This window comes from Typopeltis vanoorti, chromosome 18 (genome assembly GCF_054136105.1).
Source record: "Typopeltis vanoorti isolate ZY-2024b chromosome 18, IOZ_Tvanoo_1.0, whole genome shotgun sequence".
In the NCBI taxonomy this organism is placed as follows: domain Eukaryota; kingdom Metazoa; phylum Arthropoda; class Arachnida; order Uropygi; family Thelyphonidae; genus Typopeltis; species Typopeltis vanoorti.
The window spans coordinates 60397974-60417556 of NC_143566.1; the positions used below are offsets into that span (position 1 = coordinate 60397974).

The window sequence follows — 19583 nt, forward strand, 5'->3', positions numbered from 1 at the left end:
CACAAATTATAATCGTAAAAGAGATATGTAACCTCACACCCTCGACCACCATAGGATGCTTTGTCTGTCTTAAAATTTTATTACGGGTTGGCCTGTTTCTACCCACAGCGGCATAGCCATAGAACACGTGTTCCTGTTTTTGGTTCATCTTTTTCTGATTTGTGAAAAAAATGTTCATTACTGTTGTACAGTGACCAGTTCATTTGCCCTCTATGTCTAGTGAGTTGCTGAGTGAAGTGCGAATTGTAAATTTATAGTGAAACAAATTTATTAATTTGATGAATACAGAAAAATACATTTTTAAAAGGTAAGTGTATGTAATTTAATATTATTTTACTTGTTAGTTTTATGATTTGCTTTTAAACTGAAATAATTTAATTTAGGATTTTGGGATTAATTAATTAGTTGATTTTTAATAAAATATGCTGATCAATTTTTTATATATGAAATTGTGCTAAAAATTATATTAATTCCGAATATTTTTTTTACAAGAATTAAAGATCATTAAAATTGATGTAAAATGAAAATAATGTATTTATAGTTTACATCGACAAATAATTACATCAAAAAATGCTAAAAGATGTTTATCAATGTAATTATTTGTCTCTAAGCTTTCTGTGACCCCCCCGGAAAATTTTCTGTGGATGCCCATGCATACTGTCAAATTGACATGAAATTTGTAGCACAGGTTGCGTAATCCATGTGACAGCACACCCAACTGAAATGGGCACTCGACGCCACTGATAATTTATTAAGAAATATATACGTTTAAATTAATTCCTTTTTTTTTCTTAATAATGATTCCATGCGTTAATGATGCATAGCCAAAAATTGCAACGTACCCCCGAAGACCTTTCACGTATCCCCAGGGGTATGCGTACCACACACTTGAGAAACACTGATCTATGGGAATCATTATTAAATTGTATACCTAGGATAAGGAGGGTTAATCGGGTAGGAGTTAGATGGATGAGTAATATCATTAAACATGAGCTGCAGAAGTAGGAAATGCTGTTGAGGGTATATAAAGAGAAAGATGACCAGCAAATTCATGAACACTACAAGGCTCAAGCAAGAGAGCTGAACAGAATGGCAAGTAAGGCAAAATCAGATTATGAGAAAAATTTAGCCAAGTAGGTCAGAGGAAATCCCAAAGAGTTCTTTTGTTATATCTAGCTTCAACTATTTCCTGAGTACAGTGCCATCAATGTGATATACAGCTTGTAATCTATTTATCCCAAAATGAATAACTTTATACATTTCTCAACATTAAACTGACACCCATTAACTATTGCCCATACTGACAGCCTATTTAAATCTTCTTGCAAGCTCTCTACATTGCCTTGATTAACTATTACTCTACCTAATTTTGCATCATCAGCAAACAACTGAATATTTCCTTTCAGGTTATTTCCTATATCATTTATGTACAAATTGAACAGCAATGGTTCCATCACAGAACCTTGTGGCACTCCACTGGTCACCTGTTTTTGTCTCAATTCTGCTCCTACATATACCACCTTTTGATATCTGTCCAGCAGCCACCCTCTTATCCACTTAACCAGTGTCATATCCATCCCCATTGTGTAACAGTGTTCCATATGTTATTCTGTCAAATGCCTTTGCAAAATCATTGTGTAGCCATTTCCTTTATCCAACTTGGCTGTTACGCTATTATTAAAAGTTAGTAAATTACTAAGGCATGACTAGCCCTTCACAAAGCCATGTTGACCCCCCCCCCCATACAGTATCATATTTTTATCTATCCATTCTTGAATTCTAGCAGGTCTGAAATACTGATTGTCTGTAATTTGCTACTGTAGTCTTGGAACCTCCCGTATGCAAAAGGAATAATTTTGCCCTCTTTCCACCCCCTTGGAACTCTATCAGAGCCGAGACTTAAACTCAACAGCTTAGTCAAAGGCATTGCCAGTTCCATTGCACATTCTCACAAAACCCTAGCTGATATCCCGTCTGACCCTACAGCTGTATTTACATTGAGATTCTATTCTAGTCACCGAATTACAGGAACTTTTTCAAGCCTTCTTCCTTCGAGTGGTTTCCGAGTCACTCAATTTAAGAATTCTACCAGAGCTGAGACTTAAACTCAACAGCTTAGTCAAAGGCATTGCCAGTTCCACTGCACATTCTCACAAAACCCTAGCTGATTCCTGTCTAATCCTACAGCTGTATTTACATTGAGATTCTGCAATATCCTAAGAACCTCCAATTCATCCACCACTGTTCCCACATCAGTGTCTGTCACATAGGTTAAAGTAGTAACCTCACTAGGAAGATATATGCTTGCAAAATGGTCACTCAGTAACTCAACTGTTTTATCTGTCTGTCTCCTTGTGACCATCATCACTCATTAAGGTTAATCTTCCATAGTCATTCTTCCTCTTGATGGTGAGTGGCCTGTGGAATGTTCCTTATGAGGATAGAGTGAAGGTGTGTGGATTGCAGAAGTTGGTTGATAGGAGAAAAAGAGGGGATATGATAGAAACATTTAAGTTGCTTAAAGGATTTTATAGGATAGATGCAGGAGAAATGTTTCAGCATTTGGCTAAAGGGACCAGAATAAGGGGTCATCCCTGGAAGTTGAATAAAGGTGTGGTCACTAGGGATGTGAGGACTAGATTTTTTGCTTGGAGAGTCGTGAATGAGTGGAATGAGATGCCAGAGTCAGTTGTGAATGTTTTTTCTATTAATGGGTCCAAGGAGAGTTATGATTGTGTGGATAGATTGGGTCTCCTGTGATGAGTCTTGGGACTCCATGGAGGTGCCCGTATAATAATAATAATTACTCCATACATCAAGAATATCTTTATCCTTAGTTTTCATGTCCCCTTTATCTAATTCCTTTTATAGTACTCTTTCCTTCATCTCTAAGCTTTTTCAATAGCCTCCAGAATATTTTACTACCTTCATGATGTTTATTTTTTTGTTCTTACCAAAGTCTTCCCATGACTTTTGTTTAGCTAATTTTACACAATTGTTTGCTTTCTTACATTTTTTATCGTATACCCTAAGAGCACAAGTGACTTACTTGCCAGGAACTTTTGATATGCTTTCTTCTTTTCCTTGACTGCTTCTTTAACTTCCTGGGTCCACCACAGAGTTCTGATTTTTCTATCCTTGCAGATTACCTCACCACATGCCTCTCTAGCCAAATCAATCAAAATTTTCTTTAGGGTTTGCCACTGAATCTCCAAGGTTTGATTCTTGTTTACAAACTCAGTTTTTCTTGAATAATGTTGGTGTATTTGAGTCTATAGTTCACATCTCATAGCTGTTCAGCTTTGATTTATTTCAAACATTTTCTTACACACTCTTCTTTACTATACGAAATTCAATTTTATCTTGCTCAAAATGCGATAGTGATCACTTCCTATTTCGAATCCTGTGTATACTTTTGAGTATCTGTGGGTAAACATTGCTGTTAACTATAATATAGTCAACGAGACTTTGCTTATTTCTTGCATCTTCTCTCTATTTGAATTTGTGCACATTTTAATGTTTGAACGTGGTGTTAGTAATAACTAATCCATGTCCTGAACAGAAATCCAGCAGGCATTTACCATTATTATTAGCTTTGCACTTTTCTCCAAATTTTCCCAAAACATTTCTATATGGTGGTAATCATTTCCTATTCTGCTGCTTAGGTCTCCAAGAACCAGTGTTTCCTTTTTTCATTGTGTCATCTGCCTTCTACAATGCCTCAAAAAATTTGATTGTTTCTTTCTTGGTAGAACCTTCTGCTGGATTATAAGCACAAAATAGTCCCATTGTCCATTTCCCCATTCTGATATTTCCACACATCACTCTACTTGATATTGCCTGCCATTCAAGAAGATTATCTTTGTATTTAGTGTTTATTATTATAGCTACTCCTTTTCCCTGATCGTTATTGCCTGAGTATAACATCTTGTATTTTTGCTTAGAAATATCTCACCCGTTTTTGTGTTCTTTGTTTCGGTAACACCTATTATGTCGACCTGGTACTTATTAGGTAATTATAAAATATTAGGAACCAACTTTACATTGTTAGCATTCAAGAATGTGTGAGCAGGGCTAATTTAAGATAGTTAAGGAGAATGGAAGAAGAAAGATTAGCAAAACAAATGTTTGATAACAAGATGACAGGAAAAGGTCCCAGAGGATACCAAGATCTAGGTGAATTGATTCAGTCAGAAGTGTCTAAAAAGCACAAAATATTAGATACAACAATACTGGAGTGCTGACAGTAGACTAAATTGATATACCAGGAAAGTAATAATAATGTAAATTTAATCATGTGGTATAGTTCCTGGTACCCTGTACTAAAGGTTATACAACAGGAAATTGATGATTAACTCTTTTACCTTTTCTTCAATGAAATTTGTATGTTTTAGTTCACAGTTTATTATTATTATTATTATTATTTCAGGCAACTCCAAGGAGTCGACAGACTCATCGAGGGAGGCCCTAACATCGTGTCAAGAAACTATTCGACATTCACACAGTATCTATCATACCTCGCCTTGAACTCATTCACAGTCATAGCACCCACAACAGACTGGCAGCTTATTCAACTCATTCACCACTCTCCAAGTAAAAAACTTAGCTCTAACACCCCTGCTAACCACATTCTTGCCCAGCTTCCATGTATGGCCCCCTAGTCCTCCTGCCACCAGTCCTATTTTCAAAAATATCTTCTGGATTAATCATATAGAAACCCTTCAGTAATTTGAATGTCTCAATCATATCACCCCTTTTCTGCCTATCAACCAATTTTGCAACCCACAAATCTTCAACCTGTTCTCCTAAGGTTCATTCTACAGACCTGCTATCATCTTGGTCACTTGTCTCTGGATCCTCTCCACCTCCTCCTCATCAAGAAGAAACCCTGGCGCCCATATCTGGGCACAGTAGTCTAGTGGGTCTTATCAAGGCTCGATACAAAGGAACAATAACTTATTTGTCTCTGCTTGTTAAAGTATTTTTCAGAAGCCAAGTGATTTGATGAGCTGATTTAGCCACTTTTGCGATGTGCCCCACTAAACTTCAACTCCCTATCCACCGACACTCCCAAATCCCTAGCCTCATCAATCTCCTGGAGTACGGTTCCACCAGTGTGATATACTGCTGCTAATCTTTTCATCCCAAAATGCATAACCTTACACTTTGCCACATTAAATTGACATCTATTTTCCTTAGCTCAGTCCTCCAAACTATCCAAATCATCTTGCAAAATTTTGACATCCTGTGCACTCACAATTGCTCTACCCAACTTTGCATCATCAGCAAACAAGTGAACACTTCCTCTCAAATCCTTTCCAATATCATTAATGAACAAATTGAAAAGTAGTGGTCCAAGAACAGAACTCTGTGGCACACCACTAGTCCCAAGCCGTCTTTTGGACTCAACTCCTGAATAAATCACTCTCTGATATCTCTCCATCAACCACCCTCCTATCCATCTCACCAACCCTATATCCATCCCCATCTGCTCCAATTGACTGATTAGAATTCCATGTGATATCCTGTCAAAGGCCATAGCAAGGTCCAGTAGAATCACTGTAAACCCATTATCCTTATCCAGTTCAGCCGTCACTGTGTTATAAAACGTGAGCAAGTTACTGAGGCATGATCTACCCTTCACAAAACCATGTTGTCCCCCATACAGTATCCCATTTTCATCTATCCAATCCTTTATTCTTCACTTGACTAATTTCTCCAAGACCTTGACAATGATTCCTGATATGCTAATCAGTTGGTAATTTACAACAGCAGTCTTGGAACCTCCTTTATGCAGTGGAACTATTTTCCCCTCTTTCCACTCCCCTTGGGACTAACCCGAGACTCAAATTAAACAAAATGGTGAAGGGTACTGACAATCCTTTAACTGCTTCACGTACGACACGAGCTGGTATACCATCCAATCCCACAGATGTATTGACATTGAGGGTTTTGCAATAGACTACTCACCTCCACGTCATTCACCACAATTCCTGTATAATCTATTGGTTCATTCATTTCTGCAATGTCACCACCTGAATGATATATTCTTCCAAAGTGTTCGCTTAGTAATTCAACTATATCAACTGATTCGGTTACCTCCCTACCATTGGCATTCTTTAAAATCATTCTGCCATATACATTTTTTCTTTTACTTGCAACATATCGAAAAAAACTGTTTGGGATTCTCTTTAGCCTGCATGGCCAATGTTCTTTCATAATCCTTTTTTGCTTTTCTTACCACACTCGTTACCCTTCTGGCATGCGCTTTATACCGTTCATGTGCCTGCCGGTCACCTTTCTCCTTAAATTCCCTCCATAGTTGTTTCTTTTTTTTTGCAGCTCAAGCTTAATGGTGTTATTCATCCATTTAACCCTTACTTGATTTATTATTCGGACTCTAGGTATATAGTCAGCCATTGCTTCATGCAAACACTTCTTAACCACCTCCCATGCACTGTCAATTTCTAGCCCTTGCAGTTGTACATGCCATGGCACTGAACCAATTGAACTCCTAAATTTGTCATACTTACCAGCCTGATAATTCCACATGTACTCTATCTTAATTGTAAATTCCACACCTTTAGTCACCTCCCAAGTCAAGACCCTATGATCACTCTCACCAATTGGTGGCAACGTGGTCATATTCATTACAGCCAAATTCTCAGATGCAATTACTAGGGCAAGCACTCTCTGACCCCTAGTATTTTCCATTACATGCTGTCGCAGATAGTTATCCCTTAATAACTGTATAAAATCCAATTCTTTCCTCCCATGTGTCCTCTCCTCCTTCCAATCAATGTTACCATAGTTCCCATAATAATTACCCTCCTTCCACTCATTTTTTCTATTTGCTTATTCATACTATTTCCACCATCTATTCCATCACCTGGTCTATAGCAGCACCCAACGGTATATTTTGTTCTCTTAGTTTCAGTCTCACACCAAATAGCCTCAAATGTGCTCTTTTCTCTATCCTGCAGTTCTACTTCTATTCTCCTTGGCTGTAGCTCATCAGCTATCATCAATAACACCCCTCCCCCCATTTTATTCTCCCTGTCACTCCTGAACACACCATACCCCTCACATTCAATCCCACTAGCTGTGTCAACTTCTGTCAGCCATGTTTCACTAATGCCAGTAATCTGTGGTCTGGAAGTGCCAACCAAGGCCAAAAATTCTTCCTTCTTGTTCCTAATACTTCTGGCATTAGTATACATGAATTACAGAAGCCGATTTGTCCCATCCCTATTTTGATGCCTTATACTAACTATCCCATTCTGATTCGTGGTCTTTCCTACTCGCTTGGGCATATTACGCACATTCACACACTCAACTGTCTCCCTAAAGTCTGCACATCCCCCCCCCCCTTAACAACTCTAGTTTCCCTGATTCTGCACATTCACTTCCTCTACATTCGACAACACCTTTTCAAGTCTCCGTACTCCAAATCCATTCAAATGTAAACCATCCATTTTATATAAATCTTTTCACCCATCAAACTCATTCCACACATCCACAAATTCCACACCACTCATACTGCATAATTCATGCATAAAGTCATTAGCAATTATGGCCCTCCTTCTATACTCTTCACTGTCATACTGCAGCAACAGCCTCACCATCCTAACTCTCTCACTCTTCTCTTTTGCTACCTCAAGCAGTTCCTTCACATCCTCACTCATAGCCATTTTGTTTCCTTTCAAATCATTTGTACCTGCTACCACTATCAATTCTTTCACCCTCTGCTTTTGCATTCTAGTTGACTCGCTTACATTCTTAACATTCGCACCAGGTTGGTACGATTTTGTTAAACTCTCAACTAACACACCTCTTACTAAGGAATCTCCATACAACACTCGCTCTATCATTTTTTACACTCACTATCATATCCCTATTTTTTCTATCATACTTTTGCTGATTATTAGTCGGTATCTACAATTATTAAACTTTCTTTTATCCTTTCAAGTGAATCTCTATTTTATCTTTATTCAAAACTTAACTATGCATGAGATATTAAAAAATTCAAATATTTAAGCTTTTTCTCCCTTTAGTGTCCCTAATATTTATATTATACTGCACCTTTCAGGACATTTAGTTTAAGATATAGGATTCGAAAACAAGGAGCAATTACAAAAATATGTTTGAGTGTGAAACTATTAAGCAGTCATGACCCTTTATCTCATAACTTAACACATTAATTTCCTGCATGATTAGGTTCGTGCGTTTTTTCAAGTGGTGCATTAGGCAGCAATTTCAGACAACTGTATTATCAATGAATCAAAAGTTTATTTAAAATCTCAAACATGGTACATTTCAATTTCTATTATATAAAACACAATTTAATACTAAGAATAAAATTACAACATTACTCAAGCAAAATACAAATATTAGGGCAAAATCCTATATGGGAATTTGCGATCATGCCATCATAACAGGCTTTATACATATAAATACACACATGTATTCCTGGAACAAAATTAACACTTTACTTAACCTTATACTAGTCAGAATGCTCTATATTGCTATGATACCATTGGACATTAATGTTTATATTCAGTTTACCTTATCTAGCTTACAAAATAAAACAATATAGGTTAAACTATCCTTTTGCTATGCCCATACATACTTTTGACCTTTAAGACATTCTCATATGAAATACCATGTGCATACATAAATCTCTAACACATGAATGCTTATCAAATAATATAAACTAGTTTACTCTTATTCTATTCTGATTTGTACTAAAGTCCTAGTATACCTTCAACTGTCCAGTAATTAACAATGATTGCAACTATATGCGATTTCAATTGATACAAGATTTTACAGTACCTTTCTAGGACGAACCCTGGTTTTCACGATCTATACCTTTTGTGCTTGAATAAAGGACATACACAGGATCTTCTATTCTATCACTATGGAACTCATCACATGGGCACGGACTTCTGTATGGATTTCCTTTCCCTTGATACAAGTACTGGATGATGAGGTACATAGACAATTCCTTCCTTCTTGTAACTATACGCCGTTCCTCGTCTCTTGCAATAGAAATACGGGATCGAATTCCCACACACTTTGTTTCCTTGTTGCGTCGGACGGAGATAACTCCTGCACCATCACTCAGGAAAACCCGTGTTACCTATACGAAAATTTCGTGAAGAAAAACCTGAGAAAAAAGTCTTATTTGGAGGGGGGAGTTTCCTAGCCCTTTTATCTGCATGGCCCTATCAGCACCTTCAATTTCTTTCCCCCCCTACTGGAGTCGATCTCACTCACCAATTAAAGTTGCGTTTTTCTGCCTACATGCTACGGTTCCTTGCACACGACTCTCACGTGACGACATCTCACTTTGGGAATTGACCTTGAGCGATCGTCATTTGTTTTAAGCTAGCCTCTATACTAAATTAATCCCCCTTTTTGAATTTACTTGAATATTTTAATCTCCTTTTTTTAAGTGTTAAACTAGCCTCTCACATACAAATTCTTATCTCTAATCTTCTTTGTTTTACTTAACCTATCCTTTTCATATCCTTTTTTGTAATAAGATTCCCTTTTTCATTATTTAGTTAAACAAATAATTTCTGCTATATTTATTTTACTTGGATGCAAGCATATTTTCTGTCTTTAAATATTTTGTATTAGCTACTTACATAGGATTTTATATTTTTATTTTCTTGTTATACCATGATAACTGAAATTATTACATTCTTGGTTATCAGGATGTAACACTCGGTAAACATTTTTGCCAATGCTTCAGCTGCCAATTTGCCCTATGTATCGCCCCGTGTAATAGAGTGATCTCACTCATTGCATCAGTGTCATCATTTTTATTCTCTGATGATTCATTCAATCGTTCTGTAAGTTTACCTTCATTCTCACTTTCAACGCCACTCTCACAGCTATCAGGTACTACCTCGCAAATATCACCATTCATACCTCACATATCACTGTTATCTAGATTCTCACTTTCAACAACAATATCACTCATACGACCTGAAACACTCTTTAAATCCTCACATTCTTTACACTTTTTGTACACATTCACTCCACTATCGTTGTTTAACCAGACTCCAACCGCTCTCCTCAATGCATACATTTTGCAAACGGTACACTGAATCAAATCCTTTAAGTTAAAATTTTTAGTCAGATGTGGCGACCTGGACACCATCTTTGTATTCCTCTTTATGGGAGCCATGTGCACAGATAATTGTATCTATCAATTTACTATTAAAATACTCAAAACACACACAAAAATCACCCAGACATGCTAAAATACTAAAAGTAAACAACACTATGTAAATACTATGCAAATTCCAAATGCAAGATGTTCATCTTCGATTAGTTTTAAAACATTCTTACAAATTTGTTTTTCATTGCTATAAACAACTTTTTTTCTGCTCAGAACTAAATGGTGATTAAGGTTGTCTGAGCCTGAAAATATCATTTATCAACAGTAATAATATGACCTTTTTTTTGTGGGTGCCCTCTCCTCATGAATTTATGCACATCAAGGTGCTGGAACATAGTGTCGTTAAATAGCAATCTTTTTACAGAGAAGAAATCCAGAACTGGTACATACACTATTTCTAGCCAACTTCAAATTGATAATGAAGTATCTGTAATATATATATATATATATATTTTTTTTTTTTTAATTATTATTATTTTATTTATTTATTTTTCCTTTGAACAGTCACTCAGGTTTTAAGCTATTGTGAATTAGAAACAAAATTGTGTAATGTATTTAAACAATTTCTTGTATATTGATTATAACAATTAATGAATGCATTTTTTTTTTTTTTTTTTTTTTACTTTAGATATGGCTGTTCTTGTGAAAAGATGTCCTGCTCTAATAGAGCTTGATATCAGTGATGCCACCCTCTTAACTGGTGCAACTGTTGAAACTATTGTTTCTGGTTTACAACATTTAGAACATCTCCATGTTAACCGTTGTTATAATATACCTCCACCACATTATCTGTAAGTGAAGGATGTGATCTTTTTCTTTCTTTCTTTTTTAGAAAGTTTTGTAATAATGTACAATGCGTAAATCACACATTTATTTCATATAAAATTGTCATTTATTTGCTAGTAGTAATTTAAGTCTTAAAATGATACCATTAGCTCTAATCAGCATTTCTTTCAGGTTGTTAAGAAGAAGTATGTGTGCTGTTTATCAGGATATATGCTCTTGCTGATTCAATCTTTTCTTTAGATGTTGCCACCGAATCTCCAAGGTTTTGGTTCATGTTTTCGATTTCTTGAATAATGCTTTTGTATTTGTGTCTATAGTTCCCCTCTGAAAGCTACTCAACATTGATTCATTTTAAATATTTTCTACCTTCTCTTCAATATGAAATTCAATTTTATATTGCTTAACACTAGTTTCAAATCTTGTATTCATTGTTATCAACAATAACATAGTCAGGGAGACTTTTGTTATTTCTTACATCTTCTCTCCATGTGAATTTGTGCACATCTTTGTTCCATTATTTGACTTTTCACTGTTTGCCCTTTTTCAGATGAAAATGATATGGGCATTGTTTAGCTGGACAATGCCCCAGCTGACATGAAATTGTCATGTTGTACCATCATTTTGCATTATGGTTTAAGCCAATAAGAATACAATTTGGTTGGCTAAATCCCAGATTGCTAGCTCCTCCTTCATTTAGTATTCTGGTAGATACCTGACAGGGTGCACCACAAAAAGTTGAAGATTGTACCTTAGATCAAAAGCCTTGATCTGTTCTTTGCATTTCTTAAAAGGCTAAAGGCTACGTGGAGGTTCCTGCCAGTTATCCAGCTTTGTCTTTTAAGTACTCCTGAATTCTTTATATGTATAAAGATGAATTTGAAAGTAATGAAAAATTTCTTATCCAAATGCATCTTCTTGCTGATTAAATTATACTTGCCAAGAAATTTTGTTCTTGTTTAATCCTTTATGCAAGTGCAAGCAAAGTTTGTGTGTGAAGTATCTTTATGCATCGTCTCTTCTTGTATATACATATGTATAGAGGCTGTTGACTTCGCATCAATTCTTTTAGTATCCCATAATGCAGAGCACATTTCCTTTTTGGACATATATATATATATATTGCTATGTGTATTATGGGAAGAGCCACTACACAGACCAGTTTCAACCTTTATTTAAGATTTAATCAGTGGCAGCCAGACTCAGAAAGATACCAAGGCTAAATTAATGCAGAAATTTCTCATAATATCTTTTAAAGACTTGTTGGATTTTAATTTTTCCAGTAATTATCTTCAATATTTACCCGGTGGCAGCTGATATATGAAGCATGACTTTTCATTCTTGTTAGTATGAGTTAATTTCCATTGTACCGATTTTTTATGTTTGAACAATGTTATCTGTTTTCATGTACTTTTTATAAAACCTGAAGAACCACCATCAGTTGGGTGTGAGTAAAACTAGTTTGTACAAGTTTTTAAATTAGTAACAACTAATAAATCATTCCTTTAGTCTGTGGATTTGATATAATGAAAATTACTGCAGTTTGTGACACACACACGCATGTACATACATAGATGTATCATTTTAAAGTATATATATTTTTGGGTTTAAATTTGCTTGATAATTTTCCATATGTTTTAATCACATGAAATTTTGACAATTTCTGATAATTGCAATTAATAGCAGCATTAATTTTTTATGTTAAATACTAATTAGTTTTTTTTTTTTTTTCAGTCTCTTGTCTAAACTACCCTCACTGAAAAGCTTGCAAGTGTTTGGGTTGTTGGCTGAGTTTGCATTGCAAACCTTACGTCAATCTCTAGCAAATCTTGATATTAATAGGCAAATATTCTCCACTGTAGCCCGTCCAACTGTTGGTGTACGTAAGATTAGCATTTGGGGTCTGCGTATTAGAGATTGAAAATTTTAGGTGATTGCGTGTCATTTTTTTTAGTCATATGATCCAAGTTTTACAATTTCAAATTGTATTATGGCAGGATACTTTTTTTTTTTTAAGTATGATATTCACCCACTCACAATTCTTCAGAAGGCTTGTTTATTTTTGGTGAAATCTAGTACCATTTTTATGAGGATTTTAAAATTTTTACTCCCTTGTATGCAAAGAGCACTTCATCTGGTAAATCAAGTAAGCAAGTGATATGAAGCAAGTGAAACATGATATGACTGTTTTAACATTATAAAGTAATTTTCATGTTAGGAATTACTCTGCTAAAACATGTATATAATTATGTTTGTCATATAATAGAAGATTTTATTCATATTTGGAGTGTCAGCATTAATGCTATTCTAAAACAAACCAATCCTTTTACAACCCATACTTTTTACAATAGTCCCTTTTTTGTGCAGGAAAGATCTACTCTGCATATGATATGAATTTTGTAGATTAGTGTCACTCCCCACCCCAGTCTCTCTTAACCAATAATCAGATCACAGTCTAGTAGTTATTTGCTAGCTTATATTTTTGAACTCTGCTGACATTTAATCCACATTTCCAGTTCATCTTATCAATAAAAAAAATAAAAAATAAAAAAATTAAATGTTTGTGCAGCAATATATATTTATTATAAGTAATATTTTAGACAAAATATATATTTTTAGGATTGCAATAAAGAATGAAATCATCAGATGATATCTTTGTTGTATCTCTCATTTCTTGTAAGTAATATTTAAATAATATCTAACCAATCCAACCTGACCTCTCTTGAAGATTTTTCCTGTCTTCAAGAAAGGTATTTTGGGATAAATTAATTGTTATGGGATTATTGTTCTTATTCAAAAGAACTTTGTACATCTTGATTTGTTTCTGCATTACAGAAACAAATAATTATTCTTTTTTTTTTTTTAATGTTGAGCCCATACACGAGAGGTTGGTTAATCGACCTATAGTACATTACTACCATGTATGGGTATTCTGACAGAATTCTAGTACCATCAGTGAATTTGTCTAAATTTAAATTGTAATTCTACTCACAAAAATGCTGAACTTTAGTGCCATGTGTAGGTAGGGTTGAGTGAATTTGTAAATTCATAACTTTAATAATATGATATTACTTATTTATTTTATTTTTGTAACTTTTTTCTTGCATGCAATAAATTTGATGAAAGAATGGATGAGGAAAGTATTTTTGCTTCTGAATTTTTTTTATTCACTGAAAGCATGTATAAATGCATGTAGAATTTTTGCCACATTTTTCATCACATGAAGTGCTCTTGTCTTATGCATACAAAACATTTTGTTTCTACATAGTAATTTCATTTCTCATAAACAAATTTTCAAAAATAAAAATTCACAATGTCAATATAGTTATTGGATTTCTTTTTTTTTTTTTTTTGTATAATAAATTTGCTTTCTGATTATTATTATTTTTTGTTTGTTTTATATCTTTTTGTAGAGTAATTTCTGACCTGCAACTAATCTTTTTTTTTTTTTAAGTTTCATTGTATGCTATCCTTTGGTTTAATTATTTCAAGGGGTGAAGAAAAACTTAAGATGAGACTGATAGTTAGAACTATATATTCTGTAATCAGGACAGTTTTCATACTGATTTGTTCCCCCCCCCCCCCACCAAAAAAAAAAAAAAAAACTTGGTATATGTTGCAAACATCAAAGCTAGTTCTAATTTTTTTTTTTTTTTTTTTTTTTTAAGTATGAAGGAACATATCTGTAAAATGAAAAAATAGTAGTAGTTAAGGAAATTTACAGAATTAAGTGATTTAGCATTTTTTATTTTTATTTTTATAGTATAAATCAATAATAATCAATTATAAAGGTTAACCAGTCAGTGTGGCATTGTATACAATGTAAATAATAGTTTCATTGTTTACATGGCCTCTCCATATTTGTCAGCATTTTCATAGTAATTACACTTCACCATAAATGTTAGTTTTATATAGCTTATATATAATTGGTAAATTTAAAACAAAACAATTCCCAGAAGTTACTCTCTTTATTTTGTTCCAGTGTACTTAAATCTCTGAAAGCTACACTTTCAGTAGATTTATAGTTAAAAAATTTTATTACTTAAATATTTGAAGAATTATATAATTGTATTTATATTTTGTATATACTTTCTGTTGATAATATTTGCTCATTTAACCATTTTTTAACATGGTTAACAATAATGAGGCCTTCCTGCATTGTAGCAGCTATATATTTACATATTTCTAATCATATATTTACATAATATAGATAATTAGTAATTAATTTATTTCAGTAATTTCATTTCTTTTTTAGCATCATAAGATCAATCGCTATTAACCTTAATGGACACATATTTGTAATATTGTTTTTGCTATCACTTTGATATCAACTTCTTGGCTTTCTGTTATCAAAACATGGAAAATTATTCTGTTTTTTAATGTAAATATATATATAAAGTTCACGTTCTTTATATATAAAAAAATTCTATTGATTTATCTTTGTTATTGTTAGAAGTAGGTCCAAGTTGAGTTTGGCATTCTAGCATACTATATGTCTTGATTTGAGATGTAGAGATTAATTATTTGACTGCATATAGTAAAGATTTCTTTGATCGAAATATGCTGATGGAACATTATATATCATCACTCAAGTCTCCCATGGCATGAAACCAAATATATGAGAGATTTCATTCAAAAGAACACCATTTCTTCTCTGAGAAAATATTTAAATTTCTTCAAAAGAAATTTCCTTATTAAACATTGTGCAGGTTGCTTATATTAAATGATCATATGGCTGATTTGAATGAATGATTGGTTTAGTTAAACTAGAACCGTACTATTCAATAAGCTAGGGGGAAAATTATTTGTGGTACCTAAATTTCTTAATTATAAGCAGTACATTCATAAAGGACATTTACATTTTTCTGGGCATATCACATTTTCATAATTTTGATTATTCAGAAAAAGTAGTTTAAATGTCTAAGATGAAACAGTTAAGAATCATAATATTTTTCTTTGTAAATCCTCTATGTTGTACTATTCTGTATGCCAAGATAGCAGGACATGCAGCTTTGGCATCCTGTCTGATTAATTATGGTAGTTAATCTAGTTAACAATTGCAGATTGGTCAGCTTAAAGAAATCAGCAAAGATTAATATTGTAACCTAATCTTTACTACACTTATATACTACCAATCTAGTATATAAGTATGTATTTAGCATGTGAAATTGTTAGTTATAAATATTATATAGCTATTAATGAGTGACCAAAGACATTTTTCTTGTAATAATTCCAATACAAGTGTCATTGGTTTGGGCAAGAGTGAACAAAATTTAAACTACTTTGCAAATTATATTCTGTGTGGTGTAACATGCTTCCATAGTTGTTCATTTGATTTTTTACCATTTAAACTTTAAGTTTTAGCCATCAGTAAGTTAACTTGTGCATTTTTTTTTTTTTTTTAAATATTTGGTCCACATATGAAAGGTTGCAAGACCTATAGCGCATTAGTGCTGTGTGTGGCAGGAGGAATAGAAGAAAGGAGGAGGCTGTTAAAAGCATAGTTGCTTTTAAATCCTACACATATAAAAAATTAACATTAAATTTTGTCTTTCAAGTATATATGTAGGCTATACAAATGAAATGGAAGGCTGTAAGTTAGATGCTAATAAAATATTGTATGAGTAGCTGAACATTTTCACTAATTAGTTGTGCACTGTATGAATATGATTCATTTCCCATTAGCACATAGCTGCTTAGGTTGTCATAAAGTCATATTGTTTGATCTTTGCATTACTTGCTGTTGAATCTCATATACTCAACATAGAGTTAAATTGAAATCATTCATTCAGTTGTGAATCTTCAGGCACCAGGTTTTGTTTAAGCTTGGTATACTTAAGTTCTAGTTAACTATTTACTTCTGTGTCTATTCTGACTGGATTATACTACAAGTTTTATGGTCATCATCTCCTAATGTATATTGGAATATCTTTAAAATTTAACAGATGATTTCTTTCTTTGAATATCAGTGCTATAATTAATAACTGCACATCTCTCTTTACCCATTATTCGTTTCTTGCAATAACATATTTTGTCTTTTTAGTGAACTGAAATATATTCTAGAATGGTATACTCTTTAGTTAAATTTAATATATTTTTATAGGCTATCCAATTTTTTTAAAAATCTGAAGTGGTGACATAACTTGTTTCAAACTTGAAAATTAGCATCTCTTTTTTTAATAGTAACTATGTAAATGTACATTTGAAATTAGCTTTTCTTGTAAGTTGTTTTTTCTTTGTTATATTTGCGTTTTGTTTAAACATTTCCCCCCTTTTTTTTTAATTCTTGAGTATTAAATGATGACTTTAGCATGCTAAAATAGTTTAGGAAATGGTTATTTAGTTAAAAAAAAATATTACCTGCATTTATTATTGCTCTGTTTTATGATATCAGTGTTTCTTTGTGATTTGTTATATGTAGTCTTCATTTATTAGTTTGTAATGACTTTAATACCTTGTTAGAATAACTGTATTATTTTGAAGACATTAAATCTACCTATTTGTAAATAATAAATAGTTTTTGTCAATTTTTTTGTTAATTTTTATTCTTAAATTCTACTTGAGGCATATTAATATAAAATTATTTTTTACATATTAAATAATGCTTTTTCTTTCTTTTTATTCATTCATTATCATTAATGTAATGCTTATCAATCTATGAATCATGAAAGTGTTTGATTGGGAGAGACTCACTGAAATGTAAATTTAATTGATCTCATTTTTATGATGTTTATAAAATTAGTTGCCTTTCCTTCTTCTAAAGTAAATTACAAAGCACTTAAAAGTCATGCATGTATTTTGTAGTTTTAGTTGGGCTTGCTGGAAATTTGTAGTAAATTTTGTGTAATTTGTTATGATCTCAGTCTCACCGTTCCTAATTTGGCAGCTTAAAAGCAGTTTTTTATATCATTATTGCTATTATTATCAGACCTCCATGAAGTCAAATAACTTGTTGTGGGAGATGTCACTGTCAAACACTTCCAGAATTGGCAAATATATTTAAGGCATTTTTCTATGCCTTAAATATATTCACCACATTCTTGGGCAATGCATTGGTTAACTTGGGCAATGCAGTAAGTCACTTTCTATGCAAGAAATTTGCCTTTCCCTATCCCCTTGCTCACACCCTCCTTATATGGCTTCTAGGCATGATCCCTTGTGTTCCTATCCATGTGGGACACCTGTTCATGGGGGAAGGGACCTCCCAGTGATAGTACTGGCTCTTTGCATTCTTTCTTTTCTTCCCGTATTCTTCGCTCTACTTCTCCTGAGTTTTTTTTTTTTTTATTATCTCTTCTTCCAGACCACCATCACTGGGATTCAATGCCCTGCTACTGTTTTTGCTTGGTAATCCTGGATGGCCCAGCCAGAATCAGTTAGCTAGTGGGCTTGCCTGCAAGGACCAATGGTATTGCAGTAAGTTTCTCACTCCACGATCTAGGATTGAGACCGATGGCTTGCTGTGGTTGATGATATAGCGTCCTTGGGGTAGCCCTGGCATTCATTGCCTGCCAGTTAGTGGGTGTCCATGTGTGGCTCTTGATGGGTGGGGAGTTTTGGCATCAAACAAAAAACCCCTTGAGCATGAATCCTTCATCCTCAAATGTTTCAGAAGCCCTAACAAGATCCCAACCAAGTACTGATACTGAAGATACATAAATGAAGGAAGAAACAAAAGATATGTGATACCATTATAAAATTACCAATTTTTTCTGATAATTTATGCAACAGATGAAAAACCAATAGTGAAAATGGCAACCTTTTTTTATTCAGAAGGGTTTAGAAGGATTGGCAGGCTCTCTGAAACTTAAGAAATTATGTTCTAGTGATATCCTTGTAGAAACATTATATCAACAACATTCTGAAAAACTACTTGTAGCAACATCAATAGGTGATATGCCACTTAAAGTAAAGTGGCATATCACCTATTGATGTTGCTATCTATAGAGGAGTTATCTCAGAATGGGATCTTCTTGATGTTCCTGAAGAAGAGATATGTTCCAAACTTAAATCAGCAAGTGATAGGTATGAGGCACTTCCTAATCTGTAGCAATGGTCATTCGGTTCGACCCAGGAACATCGTCCTTATTTTTGATATACCTAAGCCTCCAACATCTGCAAACAGCAGGTTATCTCAACTGTTATGTTACACTGTACATCCCTAATCCATTAAGATGCTTCAAATGCCAGAAATATGGACATGCCCAAACTGCCTATCATAGCTCTACCATCTGTGTCCGATGTGATAGTAAAGAGCATGATAACAAATTTCGCTCTGCAAAGAGAGAGCTAAATGTGTCAGCTGTCATGGAGATCATTCATCTTGCTTCCATGCATGTTAGAAGTGGAAAGATGAAAAAGAAATGCAAAACATTAAAACTGAACAAAATATATTATATCAGAATGCAAAAAGGAAGTTAGCTGCCACCACTGCACCTCTCCTGCGATCCTCTTATGCTGAGAAGGTGGTAGTTAAGAAAATGTCAACAGCAACTCAGAATCGTATGTCTATTTCACCATACCTGAACTTTATGATGATTGTCAGTGCTTCTCTGTTGAGCACATCAATCACACGACACTCTCAGTCTCATTCCAAAAATGGTTCCATTTG

General features: G+C 33.8%; 1 protein-coding gene across 1 annotated transcript in view; it reads left to right on the forward strand.

Annotated features, from left to right (window-relative positions):
* The window catches only part of Skp2 (S-phase kinase-associated protein 2), a 105741-nt gene extending 91345 nt beyond the window's left edge, over positions 1 to 14396 (forward strand). The window contains exons 9-10 of the mRNA XM_090408421.1: positions 10818 to 10980; positions 12707 to 14396. Coding sequence (XP_090264547.1) covers positions 10818 to 10980; positions 12707 to 12893 — 350 coding nt within the window. The 3' untranslated portion in view covers positions 12894 to 14396. The remainder of the gene's footprint in view (positions 1 to 10817; positions 10981 to 12706) is intronic.
* The last annotated feature ends 5187 nt before the right edge of the window (positions 14397 to 19583 follow it).